The sequence below is a fragment of the Falco punctatus genome, assembly GCF_963210335.1.
Source record: "Falco punctatus genome assembly, chromosome: 7".
Taxonomy (NCBI): Eukaryota; Metazoa; Chordata; class Aves; order Falconiformes; family Falconidae; genus Falco; species Falco punctatus.
In genome coordinates, this window is record NC_137587.1 from 23,231,370 (window position 1) to 23,253,304 (window position 21,935).

General features: G+C 51.5%; 2 protein-coding genes across 10 annotated transcripts in view; both read left to right on the forward strand.

Annotated features, from left to right (window-relative positions):
• Window positions 1–9: 9 nt before the first annotated feature.
• LOC308067952 (acyl-coenzyme A thioesterase 1-like) lies at window positions 10–15,251 on the forward strand. Of its 3 annotated transcripts, none has more exons than XM_080397695.1 (3): window positions 10–1,767; window positions 11,864–12,066; window positions 13,840–15,251. In XM_080397695.1, the coding sequence occupies exons 1-3, from the start codon at window positions 1,158–1,160 to the stop codon at window positions 14,443–14,445; spliced, it is 1,419 nt and encodes a 472-aa protein (XP_080253821.1). In that variant the 5' UTR covers window positions 10–1,157; the 3' UTR covers window positions 14,446–15,251. The 3 variants fall into 3 exon arrangements, with proteins under 3 accessions (XP_080253821.1, XP_080253823.1, XP_080253822.1); XM_080397697.1 differs by lacking the exons at window positions 11,864–12,066; window positions 13,840–15,251 and adding exons at window positions 4,251–4,453; window positions 5,518–6,827; XM_080397696.1 differs by lacking the exon at window positions 10–1,767 and adding an exon at window positions 7,348–9,349.
• Window positions 15,252–15,336: 85 nt separating this feature from the next.
• Window positions 15,337–21,935, forward strand: part of DNAL1 (dynein axonemal light chain 1) — a 32,534-nt gene continuing 25,935 nt past the window's right edge. For 4 of the 7 annotated variants that reach the window (XM_080397684.1, XM_080397685.1, XM_080397686.1 and 1 more), the window contains exons 1-3: window positions 15,337–16,426; window positions 19,061–19,263; window positions 20,115–20,297. In XM_080397684.1, coding sequence (XP_080253810.1) covers window positions 15,895–16,426; window positions 19,061–19,263; window positions 20,115–20,297 — 918 coding nt within the window. In that variant the 5' untranslated portion in view covers window positions 15,337–15,894. Of the gene's footprint in view, window positions 16,427–19,060; window positions 19,264–20,114; window positions 20,568–21,935 lie in introns of all 7 variants that reach the window. The other 3 variants (XM_080397691.1, XM_080397689.1, XM_080397688.1) reach the window with 3 other exon arrangements.

Sequence of the window (21,935 nt, forward strand, 5' to 3'; positions counted from 1 at the left end):
TGCTGGGTAAAGCACTCTATCTGGGCATGGGCAAGAAGAGCAGGTGACAGAGCAGGAGAGATGGGGTGACAGGAGCCTTGGGGCAGGCTGTGGTCATGCCAGCTGATGTCATCTGGTAAGAGGTGCAAGACTGCAAGTCCCAGGGGATGCCAGGAGAGCAGCGCCGGGATCATGGGGTTGTCTCTGCCCTGAGATGCTCTGCGGCCACAGCCCCCTGCACCCACACTAGCACAGGGCCACACCAGCCCCTTTGGAAAGTCCCCACCAGTAAGGTGGGCTCCCATCCCATATGAGCTTCTGCAGAACATCTTTCCCTGGGGGGGTAGGTGGGGCCTGAGCCCTGAACGAGCTCCCTTTGTGCCCCATCTAGCTGGCTTGGAGCCCCCCAGAGGTTGAGCACAAGATCCCCCTGGGACGACTCCTAGCAGTTCCTGCTGCTGCAGAACATCTCTCTCCACATGCATTGGCATGGGACAGGAGCTGGGACAGAGGGGAGTGGAAAGGAGCTCTGTGCCAGAGCCTGCCATGCTGCCTTACCCCTGTCCCCGTGCCGGCAGCTGGTCACACATGACAACGCCCTGCTGGGTTCAGGATCATGTCACAGGGGTGGCCTTTCTCGGGGCAGCAGCCCACGCTGGTGGCAGGAGCAAGCTGCCAAAATGCTGCCAGGCTGTGTTGCCAATTGCCTGCAAGTCTGCAGGCAGCACAGCTGTAGCCTTTTCCAAAGGGAGCCTGGAGCCTGACCGAGTTCAGGAGGTGAAAGACAAGAGCCTGTGAGAGAAGCCCAGGGCGGAGAGCTGCACCTGCACCTGGCCTGGGTCCGGTCCTGCAAAGTAACCAGCAGGCCTGGTTCGGAGAACTGCCCCCGCAGCAGATAAGCACGCTGCCTGTCAGCAAGTGTCTGCGCAGAGCTGCCACCCTTCACAGCTACCCCACAGTGCCACGCTGCCAGCTGTGCCGATCCCGCCCTGCCGTGGGTGCTGACAGGGCTGCAGCAACGACTCCAGGCAGCCTGGATGTCTCCCAGCATGGTGCGGGCCCACACAGCTCCCGCCGCAATTCCCCTCCCCTCGCCTGTGTGTGGGAGGCAGGGAGCAGCATTTGAAGACGAAGCCTCAGCCTGGACGCAGACACAGTGAAGGCAGCAACCAGGGGCCATGTGGCACGTCGCCGCCCGCTCCCTGTCCCGGGCCAGCTCCCGCGCCTGGCAGAAGCAGCTGCCCCGGCCCAGCCCCGCGCCCGCAGCCCCGCAGCGCCGCGGCCCTGCATGGACGCCCGGGATGGCCTCCGCCCGCGGCCTCTCCGCCATGGCCCCCTCCATCCGCCTCTCGCCCGCCGCCCGCAGCCTCTTCGATGAGCCGCTGGCCATCGCCGTGCAGGGCCTGGGCCCGCGGCAGCAGGTCACGCTGCGGGCGTCCTTGCGGGATGAGGCGGGTGAGCTCTTCCAGGCCCGCGCCCGCTACCAGGCGGGGGACGACGGGGAGCTGGACCTGGCCCGCTGCCCCGCGCTGCCGGGCGGCAGCTTCTCCGGCCTGGAGCCCATGGGGCTGCTCTGGGCTTTGCAGCCCCAGAAGCCTTTCCGGTATATGCTGAAGAAGGATGTGCAGAGCCCCTTCGTTGTGCAGCTGGAGGTGTTCGAGGGCCACGGGGAGCCCCCCGGGCGGCTCCTGGCGCAGGCACAGCATGAGCGGGCGTTCCTGCGGGATGGCGTGCGGAGAGTCCCGGTGCGAGAGGGGAGGATCCGGGCGACGCTTTTCGTGCCCCCCGGTGAGTACTGGCTGCAGCCATCCTTTTTTCCCTAAACCAATGTTCTGTCAGTGCAAACTGTTCCATGACTTCTGTAAAGAGGAGTCTGTGAAAGCCCCTGTCCTTGCCTCCCTGCCTCCCTCCCCGTACCACCAACCAACCTGACCTGATTGTTCCCAATTCACCTGGCTGTGCGGGCACCAGGACATGGTTGCAGGAGCAGGCAGAATAACCCTTCTTGCCCGGAGCTTGAGATTACAAATGTGGAGAAAAGCACAACAAGTGCGGAGTGAGTGTGCCTGGAGGGCCACTGGAGATGAGAAGCTGCAGAAGAAAGTGGTGGAGAGGGGCTCTGTGCCAGTCCTTGACAGTCCTCCTCACTGAGAGGGTCTGGGGGATCCTCCCTCTCCCCCCAGCACAGTAACAAGTAACTATATGGTGACCACGGTCCACCATGTTGGGGGTCCTCTGGGCATCATCAATTCATGAAAGGGGGAAGAGGGGGGACTCAAGAACACTTACAGGGATGAAACCTTTCCAGCAGGAAAAGGCAGTCATTTAATTGCTCTGCAAAAGGTGCAAGCACCTTTCTGAGGTGTAAGAGTTGCCCAAGACAATCCCAGGCTGCAGCATCTTCTCGGCACCTACACGGAGATTTCACTGCCAGAGTCCATGGTGACGAGGGCTGAGGCTCAGCATCCCAACAGCAGCAAGGTCAGGGCTCCCTCGCTTGCCTCACCTCTATGCCTACCTGCTGACTGGGAGACAGAAGCAGCCAGCTGCATACATTTTGTATCTAAAATGTCCTGCTTTCCCTGAGATAAGGCACTTAAAGTAAGCCAAATATTGCTGCGTTTCCCCCGTGTCCCCTGACCCGCTCCTTTGGTGTGTGTTTTAAAATGATAGGCCCTTGCTGTACTCTCTGGTGCTTTGAATTGTTTCCTAGGCACAGGACGGAAGGCATTCATTCTCATCCTGCTCTCACCACAGCTGATGGTCAGCTTAGAAAGACTGTAGGCTTGCTCTGTAGTCAGTATTTCTGCTACACGGAGAGATGTTTTGCCACCATGATTTCACCACACTCAAATTGTCCTGCACTGAGATACCCCCATTGTGATTTTCTGTTCTTGGGAGTGCTCTCTTACAGTACATCTCCACATGTGGATTCAGGAGCTGGATACTCTGAAACAAACAACCTAAGGCCATGTAAACTCTACAGCTCAAAGGGCTTTTGCTATAGTACTGTCCCACATCCCCTGTGCACCACCGCAGCCTTATTCACTGTTACCACCTTTTCTGTGCATGTTCAGTGCAAGCCCACAGAGACCTGTGACACTCAGCTGAGCCATGGGCCACAGATAACTGCACTCCTGGCCTCTGAGGTACACAGCCACTGCTCTGAATGCCCACCTTCTATGGAGAGCCAGTAGATGTGCTGTTGCGAGCATGCTGACAGTGGCAGAAGGAAGAGCACAGTATCATTGTGGATGGTAAGGCTCTCCTTGTCCCAGGGTAGAGGGTGAGCAGATGCTATGCGCTTCATTCTCCTCCATGACCCCCAGCAGCATGTTCCCACCTTCCACAGGATGCACAGGCCACCATGGTGCAGCGTGTGAGACCATGGCAGGAGACATCCCTGAAGAGTGGAAGGCATGAGCACACTCAGTGGCTCTCCTGAAGCCAAGAGCAGGGGTGAGCTGGGTGGGCATCCACTCCTCAACATGGCCAGGGGCACCTTCTTTGGCTTGGGGCCTGTGGAGCTTTCCTGGACCCTGTGGTCCCAAACCCCATCAGGCTGTAGGAATGCAACATGCAGAACACCCTCTATCCTTGCACTGGGTGGACAGGAGCAGGATTTTCACAGGATGAGGAAAAGAGGATCCTGGGGCAAGAAGGGGAGATCCAAACAACGATCTTCCAATCACCCAGTGAGATACCCATGGCATCCTATGCCGAATTTGATACTGATCACAGTCAGAGACATGATTCCCAAAGATGAAGTGCTGGCTGGGTGGATCCCACTTTTCAAGGGATCCCAAACATTCAAAAGACACAATACAAACACAAATGCTTACCGTTTCTAGTTTAATAATATTACATCTATCAAATCATGATATCTTGAGGATTTTTACAGTGCCAGGTAAAGTGGGCATTGTTACAGGGCTGCTTACAGGGAGAAGAGAAGCTGGGACAAGACACCTTCTCCGAACAGTCCCTGTCTGTTGGCCCTAAGGACAAATAGAAATACTGCCAATACTTAAAACAAATAAGGGTTTGCACCTTACCTAAGATGTTCTGCTCCTCAGCCTTTTTTATCTCTGCAAGACACTCTAGGGTTTTTTTCAGCTGCTGACACCACACAGCTGAGTGATTAATCATGTCCTTTCCCCAAAAGATGACTTTCTGCAGTTCCTGTTGTGTACCTGGTTTGGTGCTTTCTAAACCAGAAAAACATTTAAATGAGTAATTTCAGGCAATACTGCTCTTCATCTTGTTTGCTCCAGGAGAAGATGCCTTTCCAGGGGTCATTGACATACATGGACTTGGAGGAGGTCTTTTTGAGCAGAGAGCCAGCCTGCTGGCCAATCATGGGTTTGCCACACTGGCTCTGGCTTATTATCAATATGAGGACCTGCCCCAGCAGCCAACTGAACTCCACCTGGAATATTTTGAAGAAGCAGTGAACTATATGCTGCAGCACCCACAGGTAGGACCACCCTCCCTGTCCCTCTGGGTTCCCCTGGGAGTGCTTCTTCTGCAAAGTGCCTGTCACTTTGCCTGAGTTATCGCTGGAGGAAGCTGCTGAAATACTCACCTGGCTCCATCTGCCAGGAATTTGGGTGCCTGAGCTCTAGGAAAAAGGAAGGGTCAAACACATATGCACTAGAAAAGCAGAGGATGGGTACCATTCATGTACCATTATCTGGAGTGACAGAGATGGTGTCTGAGACATAACAAGGTAGTGAGGTTGTGGAAGACAGAGACATGCATTTTTCAAAGCAGCATTCATGAATTGTCACCACATGCCCCCATATGAACCCTTAGTCTAAATAATACAAAGTAAAAAAAAAATTGCTGGTATCTAGCTGTGGTGGATTGATCTTGGCTGGCTGTCAGATACCCACCAAGCTGCCCTCTCACTCCCCTTCATCAACAGGAGAGGTAGAGAAATTAAGATAAAAAATCTCATGAGTCAAGGTAAGGACAGGGAGAAAACTCACCAATTATCATCACGGGCAAAACAGACTGACTTAGGGCAGATTAATTTCATTTATTGCCAGTAAATAACAGAGTAGCATAGTGAGAAATAAGAACAAAACTAAAACCACCTTCTGTTCCCCGTCCTGTCCCTCCTCCATCTCTGGGCAGCAGTGGGTCTGTTTTGGAGCTGGCTGAAACTGCCTGTGTCCAACATGGGGGCAACCCCTGCCCTCTCCTCACAGAAGCCATCCTTATAGCTCCCCACTACCAAAACTTTTCCACTCTAGCTCTGAATAGTTTTACTTTTCTCCTGCAACTGGTGCTCAAATGCTGTCAGTGTGTTTGCTGTGTCTTGGCTGTTGTCATAGCACTAGGGAACGTTTTTCATGGGAGTGGAAGAAATTTGTGCGTAGGAGGTGCTTGGCACTTGTCCAGAAGAAAAACCGATCATTGCCATTGCCTTCTCCATGGTGTTTTGCAAACTCCCAGCGCTATGCAGTGTCCCTCTCCAGGAACCAGCTGTCGTGTTTCTCAGCTCAGTACTGATGGGGATTTCCTCCTGTCCTCCAGGTGAAGGGACCAGGGGTTGGCCTGCTCGGTTGCTCCAAAGGTGCTGATCTGTGTCTCACCATGGCCGCCTTCCTGAAGAACATCACGGCCGTTGTTTCCCTCAACGGCCCTGTGGCCGTTACGATTTACCCGCTCTGTTACAAGGATAAAACCATCCCTGCTTTGCCCATCGATGAACAACAGGTCAAAATCATTGACTCCAATCTTCTTGATTATTCTGACATCCCTGCTGATGCCTTCCAAGCCCCTGGCAACCAAAGCCTGATCCCACTAGAGAAAACTGAGGCACAGTTACTGTTCATTGTTGGGCAAGATGACCATGTTGTTAAAAGTGAGTATTACGCTACTGAAGCCTGCAAGCTTTTGCAGGCTCAAGGGAAGGAAAATTTTCAGATTCTCTCCTACCCTGGAACAGGGCACTGCTTTGACCCTCCCTTTTTCCCTTTGTACTCCATAGGAAGCCATCCCATTTTTCACAAGCGGGCAGTCCTGGGTGGGGAGCTCAGGGCTTATTCTAAAGCTCAGGCTCATTCTTGGCCACGGATCCAGGCTTTTTTCAACAGGTATTTAAATGACAACTAATGTGCAAGAAAGACGCAGCTCTTAATGACCTAACCTGGCAGATGCTTTCAGACTTGCCAGGTCAAAACTTGTTCACAGTTGCACCAGTACAGCTGCAGTATCTTCCACCGCTTTGCACATCTGTAACTCAGAAAAGAGCTGCGTTTGCCTTTTCTGGTTTTCCCTGAACTTGCTTGGGTAAGTGTTAAGAAAAGGAATGGCAAACAGGTTTGCATTAGCCATTGATAAAACTGGTCACGTGCAAAATGCACAGTTACATTTCTTAGGTGGTTTCTGTTCTTCCAAATGCCTGGCAGTACTTCACATATCACTGTGGTCTCTACATGCATACCTCATCCTCAGCTTTAAAGCAATCTACTGTAAAGCAACGCCTCTCAAATGCTGATTTTGGACCAGGGTTTTCACCACTCTTGTGGTGATTGTCTCATCGTAAACGGAAATGTCTCTGATCTCTGTGCTGCTGGAAGTGTGCAGGAATGGATGTTACAGCCAGGATGCTGGGGTGACTCCGGTTAAGCCTCAGGAAGGGTTGCTGGCCCTCTGTGCCACCTCTCTGTCCTCTCCTCAGAGGAAGTGCTCTGGCTCGTCGATACTTCTGGCCCCAAGATGTCACGCAAAAAGCCATTCTGCTAAATGTACAGCCATTGTGATCTTCTCCCACATGATGTGGAACTTTTTCAGCTTTGTTATTAGGGTGAGAATTGTAATAAAGAGACTGAGATTTGAAAGCCATGGAGTCATTTGCCGGGCTTGGGTTAGAAGCAGGGATCTTTGCATCTTGAACACTCACACCTCAGGGTGGAACTTGTACCAGCTTGGGAACAGGGGCTGCCCAGGTGGTGCGAGGATACTAGAGAAGACTGACACACAGTTCCCTTACCTTGCCCCTTCCATTGCTCTTGGGGCACCAAGCCTCCTGGGCCCTTTCCCTTAGCATCTGATCCAACATATGGTCAAGGTGGTGCTCAAATCCAGCACCGCAAGGCAACGAGTGTTGCTCTCAACACCATAAATTGCCACACATTTAGAGCTGGGTGCCAGACGACATGCCCTAATGCAAGATGACAAAGCATCTCACCTGTTCAGGAGAGATGGAGAGATGGAGCAATCTCCAGGTGGGACAAAAGACTACTGAGGCTCTGCCCAACACTTTTAACCACTTAGTATTTGAAAATAGGACAATGCTGAGGATTCCCTCAGATGTTTCCACTTATTTCACACCACTAAGTCAGGCATGTGGAGCTCTACCTGCATCTCCCAGGAAGATTTGGTGTGCCTGAGGAAGTGACTCTGCCTTTGCAATTCCCTTTAGAGCAAAAGATCCAGCTCTGGGTAAGACAGACAGAATGGCCTTAGTAAAGCCTTGTGCAACCCATTAGTGGGAGAACCAGATGTTTCTTAACCTGCTTAAAGAATCTGTGACAGCACCCCTCCCTCATGCCTCCCACACCCCGTACCACCCTCCCAATCCATCCGTCTGGGCAGGTGCCAGGGCTGGGCAGAGCCTGATGGAGACATAACCTGCCTTGCCCAGGCCTTGGGGCAACCAGCGCGGAGGAAGAGGCTGCAAGAAGACGTGTAGCAGTGCTGGGCTGGCGCTGGGTTGGCTTCTCCCCGCCGTGGCTGGGGCTGGCTCCAGCCCCTCGGCTGAGCGACACAGCACGGCACGGCCCTGCATGCAGGGCTGCTGCTGGCGGGCTGGGACCCCCGCCTGCCCGGGCCACCATGGTGTCGTGGTGTAACCCCGGCTGGCAGCAAAGCACCACGCAGCCTCTTGCTCACTCCCCCCCCAACCCAGAGGGATGGGGAGAGAATCGGAAGGGGATGTAAAACTCAGGGGTTGAGATAAGAACAGTTGAACAGGTAAAGCAAAAGCCACGCACGCAGAGCAGCAAAGCAAAGCAAGGAATTCATTCACCACTTCCCATGGGCAGGCAGGTGTTCGGCCACCCCCGGGGAAGCCGGGCTGTGCCATGTGTAATGGTTACTTAGGAAGACAAATGCCATAATGCCAGATGTCCCCCCCCCCCCCCCTTCTTCTTCCCCCAGTTCATATACTCAGCATGATGCCGTATGGAATATCCCTTTGGCTAGCTTGGGCCACCTGTCCTGGCTGTGTCCCCTCCCAATCTCCTCCGACCCTCCAGCTCTCTCACTGGCAGGGCCCGAGAAACTGGAAAGTCCTTGATTTAGCGTAAACATCACCCAGCAACAGCTAAAGACATCAGTGTGCTATCAACCCTGTTCTCACATCAGAGCCAAAACACAGCACTGTACTAACGACTAAGAAGAAAATTAACTCTGTCCCTGCTGAAAGCAGGACACCCGTCCCTGCGCGGGCGGCTGCGCACCGCCCTTCCCTGTCCTGGCAGCGAACCTGACCGCGATGCTGCCCGGCGGCACCTCTGCCCGCCCTGTCCCGCACGTCGACCACTGCAGCCGCCTGGCGCTGGGGAGCCCGGGGGGAGCCCGAGGAGGAGCCCCGGGCGCTGGGCAGGTCTCAGGCCACGCAGCCTGTAGCCGGGATCCCCCGCAGCCGGGGCGGGGGAGGAGGCGGGCGGGCAGGCGGGGCGAGGGAGGTGCCGTCTTGCTCCTGACAGGCCCTGGAACCCGCCCCAGAGTCGGAAGCGTCCCGCGGCCATGTGGCACGTCGCCGCCCGCTCCCTGTCCCGGGCCAGCTCCCGCGCCTGGCAGAAGCAGCTGCCCCGGCCCAGCCCCGCGCCCGCAGCCCCGCAGCGCCGCGGCCCTGCATGGACGCCCGGGATGGCCTCCGCCCGCGGCCTTTCCGCCATGGCCCCCTCCATCCGCCTCTCGCCCGCCGCCCGCAGCCTCTTCGATGAGCCGCTGGCCATCGCCGTGCAGGGCCTGGGCCCGCGGCAGCAGGTCACGCTGCGGGCGTCCTTGCGGGATGAGGCGGGTGAGCTCTTCCAGGCCCGCGCCCGCTACCAGGCGGGGGACGACGGGGAGCTGGACCTGGCCCGCTGCCCCGCGCTGCCGGGCGGCAGCTTCTCCGGCCTGGAGCCCATGGGGCTGCTCTGGGCTTTGCAACCCCAGAAGCCCTTCAGGCGCCTGATGAAGAAGGATGTGCAGAGCCCCTTCGTTGTGCAGCTGGAGGTGTTCGAGGGCCACGGGGAGCCCCCCGGGCGGCTCCTGGCGCAGGCACAGCATGAGCGGGTGTTCCTGCGGGATGGCGTGCGGAGAGTCCCGGTGCGAGAGGGGAGGGTCCGGGCGACGCTATTTGTGCCCCCCGGTGAGTACCAGCCGTGCGGGCTCCTTCCCTGGCGGGTGCTGCCTCCCCCCAGCCGGGGCCGGGCTCCCTCTAGATGCCCCTTGAGCCTGGCACCAGGCCGAGGACGAGCGGGGCTGGACCATGCCAGTCGCATGGGCCCTCCAAGGAGCGGCCTCACAAGCCCGGCTGGCTGCGATCTGCTGGCCACATGCCTCATGCAGCACGAGGCATTGATCACAGCACCCTTTTTGTTTTCAAATGCCGTGGGAGGTGGTGTCAGCTGGTCTGCAAGGTACCTTTCCCCTACCTGGCTGTTTTCCAGGGAACGCAGCTTGTAATTCTTTGAGTCAGTTGAAGGTTGCTTTCCAAAAGCCTAGCCCTAAGCCTGCTGCTTCTCTTCCCATCCCAGCCTCTCCGCACATGCCGAACTTGGCAATGCCATAGTAGCTGCAGCCCAAGCTGCCTTTTACTGCTGCATTTATTCCCATTTCTTCCCCATTTGTGAGCAAAAGACCAAGTAAAGCATCAGATAGGTGTGCCCTTACAGTATTTTTGTCAGAAAATAATCATTGAGAGGGTCTGTGAGGTTTTCAGATTGCCTGAGAAATGCTGTGTTGTTCTCCCAGCAGCTGTCCAGACTTCTGCTAGTGGTCTTTAGGAAGCCTCATCTCTTGCCTTGTCTGAGTGGTCTGTAGCAGCCACACCACCACCACATTCCACCTTCCCTTCCCCCTGTGATCCAGAGACTTTCACCAGGCTTGTCTCTGGAACCCATGTACTCAGGGAGCTCCTCTGTGTAGCATGTGCCTTCCCCGCTCCCCTTTCTTCCCTGTCTGTCCCTGGTAACTCCTCCACATTAGTGCCAAAATCATGTGCTGTCCCAGCAGGTTGTGCTGGACCCAGTGTTGTAGCCTTGTGCCTGGAGGTGAATTTCCAGTTGTTCTGGTTTGTTGCCCAGTTCTGTGTGTTAGTCTGCAGGCACCTGAGGGAAGCCTCAGCCTCCCTTCTGAGCAGGAATGTGAGTGGCTCTCTTGGTCTCCTCCTCTCAGTACTGGAAGTCTGCAGCAATCCCAGCATGAGGACTTCAGTCCCTGTCTCCTGATGAACCTCATGTAATAAAGCTTCCCCCACCAGGTAGCAAGGCTGGTTGCAAATACTTTCTTCTCTTAATCCCAGAAAAAATGGCTGTAGTACATCTACACTGAAACTGAGAGGCTGGAACCATCAGAAGATGAGAGTTTTTGGATCAGTCTTCTGAGAAATGCATAGGGAAGAAGCCTTCTGGGTATTTTTGAAGCAGAGCTCGATACCTTTGCAGTGAATTTGCTATTTGCATGAATTTGGGCTAGTTGTGACTGTCAAGGGATCCCAACCCCTTCCAGCCATGTGTTCTCTGATGTCATCCAAAACATCAGCAGGCCTGCTATTTTGTGCTGTCTTGTTTAATCTTGAAGTAATGTAGCCATTTACTGAAAACTGGCACAGTAATTTAGGACCCTTAGAGTACAATTCTGCTGCTTTATGATTTTTTTTCTTTTAAAAAGACACATTCTGAGGCCTGTGAGGGGATTGAGTGCACCTTCAGTAAATTTGCAGGTGACACCAAGCTGTGGGGGAGTGTTGACCTGCTGGAGGGCAGGCAGGCTCTGCAGGGGCATCCGGACAGGCTGGACCCGTGGGCCGAGGCCGGTTGTACCAGGTTCAACAAGGCTCAGTGCCGGGTCCTGCACGTGGGTCACAGCAGCCCCACACAGCGCTACGGGCTGGGGGCAGAGCGGCTGGAAAGTGCCTGGGGGAAAAGGGCCTGGGGGTGCTGGCTGACGGCCGGCTGAACGTGGGCCAGCAGTGTGCCCAGGTGGCCGAGAACCCAACAGCATCCTGGCTTGTGTCCAAAGCAGTGTGGCCAGCAGGGCAAGGGGAGTGGTTGTCCCCCTGTACTGGGCACTGGTGGGGCTGCACCTCAAACACTGTGTTGAGTTTTGGGCCCCTCACTGCAAGAGGGACATTGAGGTGCCGGAGCGTGTCCAGAGAAGGGCAACGGAGCTGGTGAAGGGTCTGGAGCACGAGTCTTATGAGGAGCGGCTGAGGGAACTGCGTTTTTTTATTCTGGAGAAAAGGGGGCTCAGGCAGGACCTTATCACTCTCTGCAACTACCTGAAAGGAGGCTGTAGGCAGGTGGGGTCAGTCTCTTCTCCCAAATAACAAGTGACAGGAAAAGAGGAAATGGCCTCAAGTTGCACCAGGGGAGGTTTACATTGGATATTAGGAAAAATTTCTTCACTGAAAATGTGGTCAAGCATTGGAACAGGCTGTCTAGGGAGGTGGTGGAATCACCATCCCTGGAGGTGTTAAAAAAATGCATAGTTGTGCCACTTAGGGTCATGGTTTAGTGGTGGACTTGGCAGTCCTGGGCTAACAGTTGCACTTTATGATCTTCAAAGTCTTTTCCAACCTAAATGATTCTATGATTCTATGAATTTGGAATGCAAATTAAAGATTGTGGGTTAATGTGTTTTGTTATGTGGTCTCTTGCAGGAAATGGTCCCTTTCCGGGAATTATTGACTTGTATGGAATTGGAGGAGGACTCCTTGAATACAGGGCATGCCTGCTGGCCAACTATGGCTTTTCTGTGCTGGCTCTGGCTTTCTACGACTATGAAGATCTCCCTAAAGAGGCGAAGGAATTCCACCTAGAATATTTTGAAGAAGCCATAAACTATATGTTACAACACAACCAGGTTGGTTTCTTCATTGACACTCTCACTACAGGGAACTCTCGTTAGTCAGGTCCTGTCAGACTGCAGATGAGGCGGAGCTGCTGTACTTAAAATAGCATCTCCATTCAAGTTGGCTGTAATTAACTGGGTTTGTATCTTTAACTCACTCTCATTACAATGGTTCTCTGGCAGATTATTCCAATTGTTCCTTTTGAACTGTCCAGGTGACACAGTGATGCATAGGTCATGTACTGGTAATTTCTATAACACTGGTAACTAGTGTTACAGCTAGGGTTGTAACCCTCGTTGCAACCTCTGGTTCCCTGGAGGTTTATTGGACTTCCAGCAGGACTTTTAGGTTTATGCTCTGTAGAATGTCCTTCAAAACTAAATGCCCTTTTCAGCCATGGAGCACTTGATAACCTTCTGTGAGCCGGGTCTCAAGGAAGTCCACCAGTACATGTTTGTTTCTGTGTATTGTATAAGCTGTTAAAATCACTCCAAATGGTAATATTTGGTGAGCGTGTGTTTTAGTATATAGTTGTGAACTTGGGGTTCCTTTTAAGTTGATACCTCTTGGAAGAGAACCCTGCTTGGTCCTGCATCTCCTTCCAAGTATCTGTGCATGACAATAACTAGAATTACACAAGGCAACACTTGGTTTCTCTGGAGAACTCAGATACCTTCGTCAGCCTCAGAAAGATGAGTAGCTGTTTAAAGGTCTCAGTTGGTTTTCAGTTGCCCTAACCCCAACTGCTCATGCCACCTCTTTGCCCAAAAAACCCTGAAAATTGCTTCCCCTCTGCCTTTTTTTCTTCCTCGAGAGCAGTACCATAGCCTTCCGTGAACACCTCTGCTGATACCCTCACCATGCTTTTAACATGTTGCAAAGTTTCAGCCATATGTTCTCATTTGTCCCTTTTCATGCTTCAGAGTCAGTGCGTTTGGAGCCTATTACACTCCTGATAAGGTACAAAAGGTATTAAATTCTGATGCCGTCTCAGTCGCCTGTTTACCCCTGAGGGTCTTTGGATATTGGAGCAGCTGTGATATTAGCTAACCTTCCAACATCCGTAGAGGATTTCAGCACCCTGTAAGATCATTTAGCTTTCCTGTTCTAGTTAATTTGCCTGTGTAAAAGAAAAGGAGGGTAACCTATTCTAGATTGACTCCAGGGGACTGTACAGTTCACTTAGAAAAATGGGTTTAATAGGTTATTTTTTAAAGATACATTTTAACGAGTAAGGTGCCTCAGAATATTTCCTTTTCACTGTGAGTTAGACACCAACCATACTAGAGGAACAGGAGAGCAGCTGATAGGGAGCAGCCTCATGTTAGCTTATTAGTAGGCAAATCAAACACAGTGGTTGAATATAAGAAATGCATTATCATAACTGATGACAGTTTCATAGCCATTGTTGACTTGGAGCATTTGTAGAAGAGGCCTTCCCTGCCCCTTCCCTCTTCTTCCCCAAACTGCCTTATAAGCAAAGTGAGTCAGGGACCGTGCATCTGCATGCTTTTTGCAAGCACAGCTGTACCCTCTGCATATGCTTCAGCACCAGGCCTTGTAGCTTTATTAGGATGATGCTGCAGTCTCAGCAGGGCTTATGATCATAAATCAAGCACGGAAGAGTGCCTCAGGGTCCCTTGGGTGTGGGCCCTGCACACAGGTCCTTAGATCCTGTACCTGGGGTCTAGATTCAGGACAGACCCTGCTGCAAACATGGCAACATTTTAAAGAAGCCGTTTGCCATTGTTCATTGCTTGTGGTTTCTCTTCTCTCTTCTCCAGGTTAAAGGTCCAGGGATTGGGTTGCTTGGATTCTCAAAGGGGGGTGATCTGTGCGTCTCCATGGCCTCCTTCCTAAAGGGCATCACAGCCACCGCCCTGATCAATGGCTCAGTGGCAAATGTGGGCACAGTGCTCCGCTACAAGGACATCACCATTCCACCCCTTGGTGTCAATGCAAAACGCATCAAGGTCAACGAGTCTGGGATTGCTGATATTATTGATGTACTGAACAACCCACTAGAAGGGCCTGACTGCCAAAGCTTTATCCCTCTGGAGAAGGCAGAGTGTCGCTTCTTGTTCATTGTTGGCCAAGATGATCACAACTGGAAAAGCGAATTCTTTGCAGTTGAGGGGAGCAAACGTTTGCAAGCTCACGGAAAGGAAAAGCCTGAGATAGTCTGTTATCCTGGAGCAGGGCACTACATCGAACCCCCGTTTTTCCCGATGTGTGCAGCCTCAATGCACCTGCTAGTTGGCAGGCCTGTGCTGTGGGGAGGGGAGCCCAAGGCACACTGCGATGCACAGATAGATGCTTGGCAGCAGATCCAAGCTTTCTTCCGCAAACACCTCGCGGGCAAGCCATCTGGAACATCTAGTAAGCTGTGATCTGAGTTAGGTTACTTTACAGATGAAGGTGCTGGTGTTTCAGGTTTGTTTTGTTAAATGGCTCTGTTGAGAGCAAAGAACATCAGCAAATTAGCTGTTGGGTTTCTTGGAGAATGACAGTGGGTGAGAGCATGATTGCTGCTTCCTTTAACACCTTCCTCTGACCTTGGTTAGAGGTCTTGGCCTCCTGTTGTCTGGTAGTGTGGGATCACAAGCTGTGGAAAAATGATGGTGGTAAGGTTGGGTCTGCTTTGAATGTGAATTTAAGTAGAAGGTAACTCATCCAAGCTGAGAACTGTGACGAAAATTTGCTTTGGCTTTCTCAGAGGAAACACGCTCTGTGCCATTGCCCTTACCAGAGCTAGCTTCATGTTCTAGTTTTTCTGGAAGCAGTTTGTTTTCTCTTCCTGCCTCCAGTGATTTTTCTGTTGTGTGTGCTTCCCTCTCCTTTGTTGTGCCTTCCTTTTCTCCCAGGTCACTGAAATGCATCTGCCTTAACACTTCATATCTAATATTTCACTTACCAAAAGCAGCAACACTGTGCCTGCATCCTCAGATCACACACACACTCCCCCCCATTCACAGACAACGGCCCGTAGCCCGACGCGGCATTCGGGGCACATGCAATAGAAATGAGACGTTTGTACCGTTTTGGGAAGCTGGTGAGCACGGAGACAGCGGCGCCGGAGCCCTCGGCAGCGTGCGGGGACTGCTCGCGGGCATCCCCTCAGCGGGGCGGGCTGTCCCGGGGCGGGCCCGCAGCTCTGCCGCGGCCGCTCCTCCCAGCCTCCGCGCTCCCTTAACGCGCCCACCGCTGCCTGCGCCGAAGTGCTGCTGGGGACAGCGCGGCTGCGAAGGGGCCCAGGCGGGCGGCAGCGGCCGCGGGGCTCCCGCCTTCACCGGCTGGGCCCCCCGGGGGCGGGGGCTGCGGCCCGGGCTCTGCCCCCCCCGCCTGGGCATTGTCGGTCATGTTTGGCACCCGCCTACGAGCCTGAAAGAAAAAGCGCTGAATATTGCTCGTGGGGTGCTGGTGAGTTTGCACTATTGTATAAAAAATAAGTTATTAGCACGGCAGTGCCTGACGCAGCCGGGCCGGGCGGGTGTAGGCTGAGGCGCCGTTCGTGTTTGTTGTGAATTCCGTGAGTGCGTTGGCGCGTTTTGCACTCGCTGTTATTTTATTAACGGATTAAAATGAAACGTTAACCGAGGGCTGGTGGCGCCTGGTGATTTGGTGGTTTGGGGAAGGCTGGGGGGCGGGAGGGGGCGGGCACGGCGCCGGTGGGGGCGGCTTTCCCGCTCCGGCCCCGCGCCGCCGCAGTTGCTGCCGCCATCGCGCCGTGGGGCGGGGGGTCCGCGGGCTCCGCGCTCGAGTGAGGCCGCCTGCAGGGGCGGCGGCCGCGCTGCCGTTACTGCGGTTGGCGCCGCCGCTCTCGCCCACCTGCCGCCGCCATGTGGAGAGCGGTGGCCGCCGCCTCGGCCTCGGCGCGGGCCCTGCTCCGCGCCCCGCGGCGGGCCGTAAGCGTGGCCGTGTCCCCCGCCGCCGGCCTGGCGGACGAGCGGGTGGAGACGCGGGTGACGGGGCTGGGCCCGGGGCAGCCGGTGACCCTGCGGGCGCTGGCGGCCGATGAGCGCGGCTGCCTCTTCCAGTCGTGCGCTCACTACCGGGCGGACGGCCGCGGCGAGCTGCACCTCGGCACGGACGCCTCGCACGGCGGGGACTACACTGGCGTGGAGCCCATGGGGCTCTTCTGGAGCCTCGCCCCAGCCGGCATGGAGAGGCCGTACCAGCGGCTGGTTCCCCGCAGCACCGGCACCCCGATGAAGGTGGAGATGTCGGTCCACCGGGGCCACAGCCTGCCCGGCGCCATCCCTGGGCCGGTGGTGGCCAAGGCCGACGTGGAGAGGTGGTTCACGGTCCCCGGCGTGCGGAGGATCCGGCTGAAGGAGGGAGGCGTGAGGGGCTCCCTGTTCCTGCCGCCGGGTGAGTGCCCGGCCGGGGACCCCCAGCTTCTCCGGCCTCCCCTAAAAGAAACCCGAAGGGTATCACCCGGGAGACCCGCGTCCCGCCACCGGTCGGAACGCCGCCCTGCGGGCAGGCGGCCGGTGCCTTTTGCCTTGAAATCTTAGGGAGACGCTCCCAAAGGCGTGCGGGGACGCGGCCCCGCCGCCGGCTCCGCACCGGGCAGGCACGGGCAGGTGGCGCTTGTGACAGGCACGAGCCAAATGCGAACTGGGCCTCTGGAGTTCGCCGTGTCGCTGCTCGCAGCGTACGGTTTTTCGGCAGGTTTGATGTTTGCTCTGTGCTATCTGAACCTGTAACATTCTGCAAAGCTGATACGCTCCATCGTGGGAGCCTGCTGTGCTGTCTCCCAAGGGCTTTACTGAGAGTAGAATTGAATCGAAAAGGCTTTTTTCTTCGGTGTGAAACACACGCCAGTAAGCAGAACAGAAGAGATTCTAGAAAATACACTGGAGTATTGCAGCTCTGTTACGCCAGGGCTGAAGCTGAGTTAATAGCTGAGTTATTTCAGTTGTTCTGTGGTAGAAAATCAAGATATTTCTGAGCAAGTTCTACCTGTTCTGTTTGTGGGATGGTTGTGCTTTATGAGGTGTGATATTCTGGTGGACTGCTGGTGTTGGAAAACAAAACCTTATACTGATAATGGTGTTTGTACACTTGAGATGTGATCTAAACTTGTATTTGCCTGAGGGTTGTGCTACTAGAACTGCCCTCTGTATTACCTCTAAATTTATAATGACTTGGTTCAGCAAATCTTCTAAGTACTGCTACAGTTATTAGGGATTGAAGTATTTTCAGTGGATTATTTTCAAACCAATAATCTTTTTACCCATTTAGATACGACTCCAAAGTCCGCTGAAGAAAAAAACAACAACAGAGACTGAACTTTGAATTTTGGATCAAATGTTTAGTCAGCATGCTGGATTTTCCATCACCAAGATGTGGTTGTTTTGATCTATCCTGCCTTAGAGGTTGAGCTGGATTTCTGTTGAGCTCAGTGGGAATCCAGAAATCGGCAAGATGGAACTGCGTTTTTCCCTTTAGAAAGTCTGGTGGTGTAATAGCATGGAAGAGTCTGGAATCGTTGCTGAAATGATACTGGCATCCTTCTTGATGAAGGATGCAGTTACAGCAGTACTACCATACCTTTCTTCACTTCAGGGATGGAAAAATATTAATATTATAAAGACAGGAATCTTGAACGTGAACTGTTCTTAGTGAAAGTGAGATTACATGAGTGGGTTTATGCTGTAATTTTAATATAAGAGATTTCTCAATTTGGGCATGAGTTACTAGTGTGGGGTTTTGTTTGTTTTTAAGCAGTAGTAAAGTTGTCTAGCCCATTTTAGTCTGCTCTTTAGTGAGCTATGCGGAAACTGTATACTTGGGCATATGTAGGCACTCGGGAAGACAGTGCAGGATCATTGTGCAAGTTAAAGGTTGTCTTCCTGAAAGAGAAGCACATTCCTTCTTGACTGTGTAGAGCTTTCCAGGTAGGGGTGATAAATGAATACTTTTCTTCTAGCTATCTAGACTGACTGTTGTTAACTAAAAGTTACTGTTGATCATGGTATGATAAATTTATCCAGACATAGCTTCTCGCAGACCTGAAAGAAAAATAACCCAAAAGCAAGGTTCAGTGCTTTTCTGACTTCCTAATGCTTGTATGGCGGGAGGTTTCCACTGTCTAGCATGACTTGTCCAAAACTTCCTTTTCTCAAGCACCTTGAAATGCCAGAGATCTTTCCTTTATTGCATAAAGGTAATATCAGAGAGTTAATGTGCTCTTGCACTTTCTGCTGAGATAGTTGTAGTAAGCTGGATCAGAGTACATCAGTGGTGACATCAGGTGGCCAGGAATAAAAAAAGACATTGTCTGCCTGGGGTCTTTATAGTTCCAAGGGGTTGTATCCTTAGTCTTTTAACCCAAGATCTGCTGGCATGGCATACAGTGATACCACAACACAACCTTTGGCTGCAAAACCATGCTCATTTAAAATTGTGGTGCTGATTGTTTCTGTAGTTTTGTGGGACTGACTGTACACATGTATATGCATGTTATCTATATATCAGTCACGCACACAACCGCACCCATACAGCTCTCAGTTTTACCCTCTCTTCACATCTGCAGTAGCAGTTCTTCTGCGAGGTGTTACAGTGCTGATGTTGAGACAGAGCCTGTAAGTCCACCTGATTTCATCTAGCAATGGGTGTCTGCTGTGCTTTGTTCAATACACCTCACTTCAGAGTTTGCGTAACTTACAGGCTGAGCCCTCTTGCCTCATTAGTAATGAGCTTGCACTTTGCTAATTAAGGTATGACTTTGTGGGAAAACAGATGATTTAGAGTATGACTGTTCTGAGGGCAGGAGATTAAGACCATTAACCAATTCACATATTTTTACAGTAAGGTAAGGACCTGTTCTTAGTTTGAAATAGCTAAAGTGGGATACAGCACTCTAATCTCTGCTGTGCAAATGGAAAAGTAATGAGAAAACGTTTTAAGCCTTCTGTATTTTCTTAATCACTCTTCACCAGATAGTTTTTAGTGTCCTGTTTGATAACTTGTCCTCTGTACCTCTTCTTTTTAATACAGGGGATGGCCCCTTTCCAGGAGTGATTGACATGTATGGTGATGAAGGAGGTTTGATTGAATTTAGATCCAGTCTTCTGGCTACCCATGGTTTTGCTGCTCTTTCTCTGCCGTATTTTGACTTTGAAGATCTGCCCAAGGTCATGAAAGAATTCAAACTTGAGTACTTTGAGGAGGCAGCTAGATTCCTACAGCGTCACCCGAAGGTGAGTGTAATGAGACATGTCTCAGGACGAGGGAGGATTTGACAGTCATGCCCAAGTGGTGGTGGTGATTTATTTTTTTTAGTATTGGGTTCTGCTGGGCAGGCTTAGGCCCAATAATGGAAAAAGTGTAGGTCCTGCATAGGTGGCTACACATATGACTGCGAAGAGTGAACTTCTTCTAGCACAAGTTGTCTGTTAAATAAACTCATGCTGGAAACTACAAGATTCCTGATCATTCAAACAGCGAAGTGCTGGAATATCCTCTGAACAGGAGCAGTGGTGATAAAGATAGGTTTTTTTTAAATGATAGCAATTAGTTTAAGAGAGGATTATACAAAACTGCTTAATAAGCTGCAAAGGAATGAATGTGATGACTTGGGATGTTGCTTTCAGTTTTATCTTCCAGGCTAGAAAAGGACAAGACTAAGTATAAGTACTACTTTTCTAATCCTTCAAATTTTACTTGTGAGGATACTTTATTTGCCTGAGAGGTATATAGCAATAGACTGTGCTTGAATTTCTGCTACCTATTTTGGGAAAAAAGAGAAAATATTTGCATCAACATAAGCATCAGGGACTAGGTGAGATCCAAGTGATGGTGCATCTTGTGCCTGTTTGTATTATTTTTGTGGGCTTTGACTGCTCATGGTGTCTCTGAAAAATAAGACACTTAAACAGGGGGGAGCCTGGGTCCAGGCTGTAGCTTTCCAACAGGTCACATCAATAATTAACCTAACTTTTTTTTTTTTTAATAACACAACTCCAAAGGCATTTAATGGCTAATCCCATTATAATGCATACTTCCTTTATTCCTTTCTTCCTCTCTTCCCCACCCTCTATTTCATCTGAAGGTGAAGGGCCCAGGAGTTGGAGTGATTGGGACTGGGAAAGGGGCAGAATTAGCACTCTCCATGATCACTTTCCTGCCAGAAGTAGTGGCTGCTGTCTGTATCTCCGGCTGTAGTTCAAACACAGTTGCAGACCTCCATTATGGTGAGATGACTCTGCCTGGGCTGCGTTTTGATATGAGTAAGGTCAGTGTTTCAGACGCTGGTGTATTTGACATTTTTGAAGCTCTGGATGACCCAACAAATCCTGCTAATTCTCCTTGCACAATCCCCATTGAAAAAGCAGAAGGTCACTTTCTCTTAGTGGTAGGGGAAGATGATCGTGTGTGGAAGAGCTCCTTATATGCTGAGCTGGCAATTGCGCGTCTACGCCAGCATGGGAAAGAAAACTTTGAACTCCTGAGTTACCCAGGAGCAGGTCACCGAATTGATCCTCCTTCTACTCCATTCTGTCAAGTAGCTATGGATCGTGTTTTGGGGGTGCCTGTCCTGGGGGGTGGAGAGAGCAAAGCACATTCCCATGCACAGGAACACTCCTGGGGAAAGATTCAGGAGTTTTTGCACTTGCATTTGGGATGAACGTTTTAAGTACCTGCAAGCTGTTGCAGAGCTGCAGAGGACTGAGCTTGAGCCACCAAAATGACCAGTGAATTGGAGGGACTGACTGAGAAAAGCTTTGAAATATGGAATAGCCAAATGACTACTTAGCTACAAGCATAAATCCAAAAGGAAAGTGATTTAATTGGACTGGCCTAAGTTATTTTAACTAGGTACACAGAGAAGTGGAACAATAAGTAGGCTGCATTATAGCACAAATTTGGCAGCTTGAGTTGGTGATGGTATCAAGAAACAAGTATCTGAAGAGAGTAGTAGGTACTTTCTCACTTGCAGTATTTCCGACTTCGAGAATTTAATAGCTAGCTGCACCCTCAGCAATGACAGACTGCATCGCACCTGGGGAATGATGGCAACCCATGGATGATAAATTTTGACAACAGAACAATGAATGATTCTGGCTTTGGGTCTTAAGTTACCTTAGCCCAGAATGCTGATTTACAGCCATAAACACTTTGGAAATGTTTTCTATTTACTTGAAGCCGACAATATCCATTTGTTATGAGGCTCATATACCTTGACCTTAGGTAGTGGTCTTCTGGTGACACAGTCTGTTTCCAACAAAAAAATACCTGTAGAGTGGGAAAATTAAGAATAATTTTCCTGTCATCCAGGGAAAGTGGCAGCACTAGCACTGTCTTGTATTAAGAATGTAATCATCTATTCCTATAATGTCTTAAGATTGGCATTTGGCACTTGGTGGTATTAAAATTCTGTTGGATAGGTTAAAGAATGGTTAAATGCAGTTATGCAATGTGCAAGTCTTCCTTCTCTCTTAGTTGCTTGTTTTAAACTAATAACACCTACTGTTAAGTTAGGGATTAATTACTTGCGGAACTCTTCAGTAATGATGTCAGTGGATGCTGACAGCTGTTCTTAGGAAAGAAGCACACTTGAGAGACAGAAAACCTAGCCAGGAGGAGATTAAGACTGACTGTAAAAAGCTGTCACCTTATGGCAATGATTAAGTTGGAATTGTAATACTTAAAAAAACCCAAACAAACAAACAAAAAAACCAAAACAAAACCAACAACCTCCCAATCCCTCCCCCCCCCCCCCCCCCCAATTCAAAACCTAAAAACCCCCACCAAAACCAAACCAACCTAGGGTATCTTTTCCATGACTGCCTGAGATTGTGGTGAGTTTTTGTAATCCTAATTAACTTTTGGCTAGTGCCTTATTTTTGCCTGCCATCTAGGTAGAAAGAAA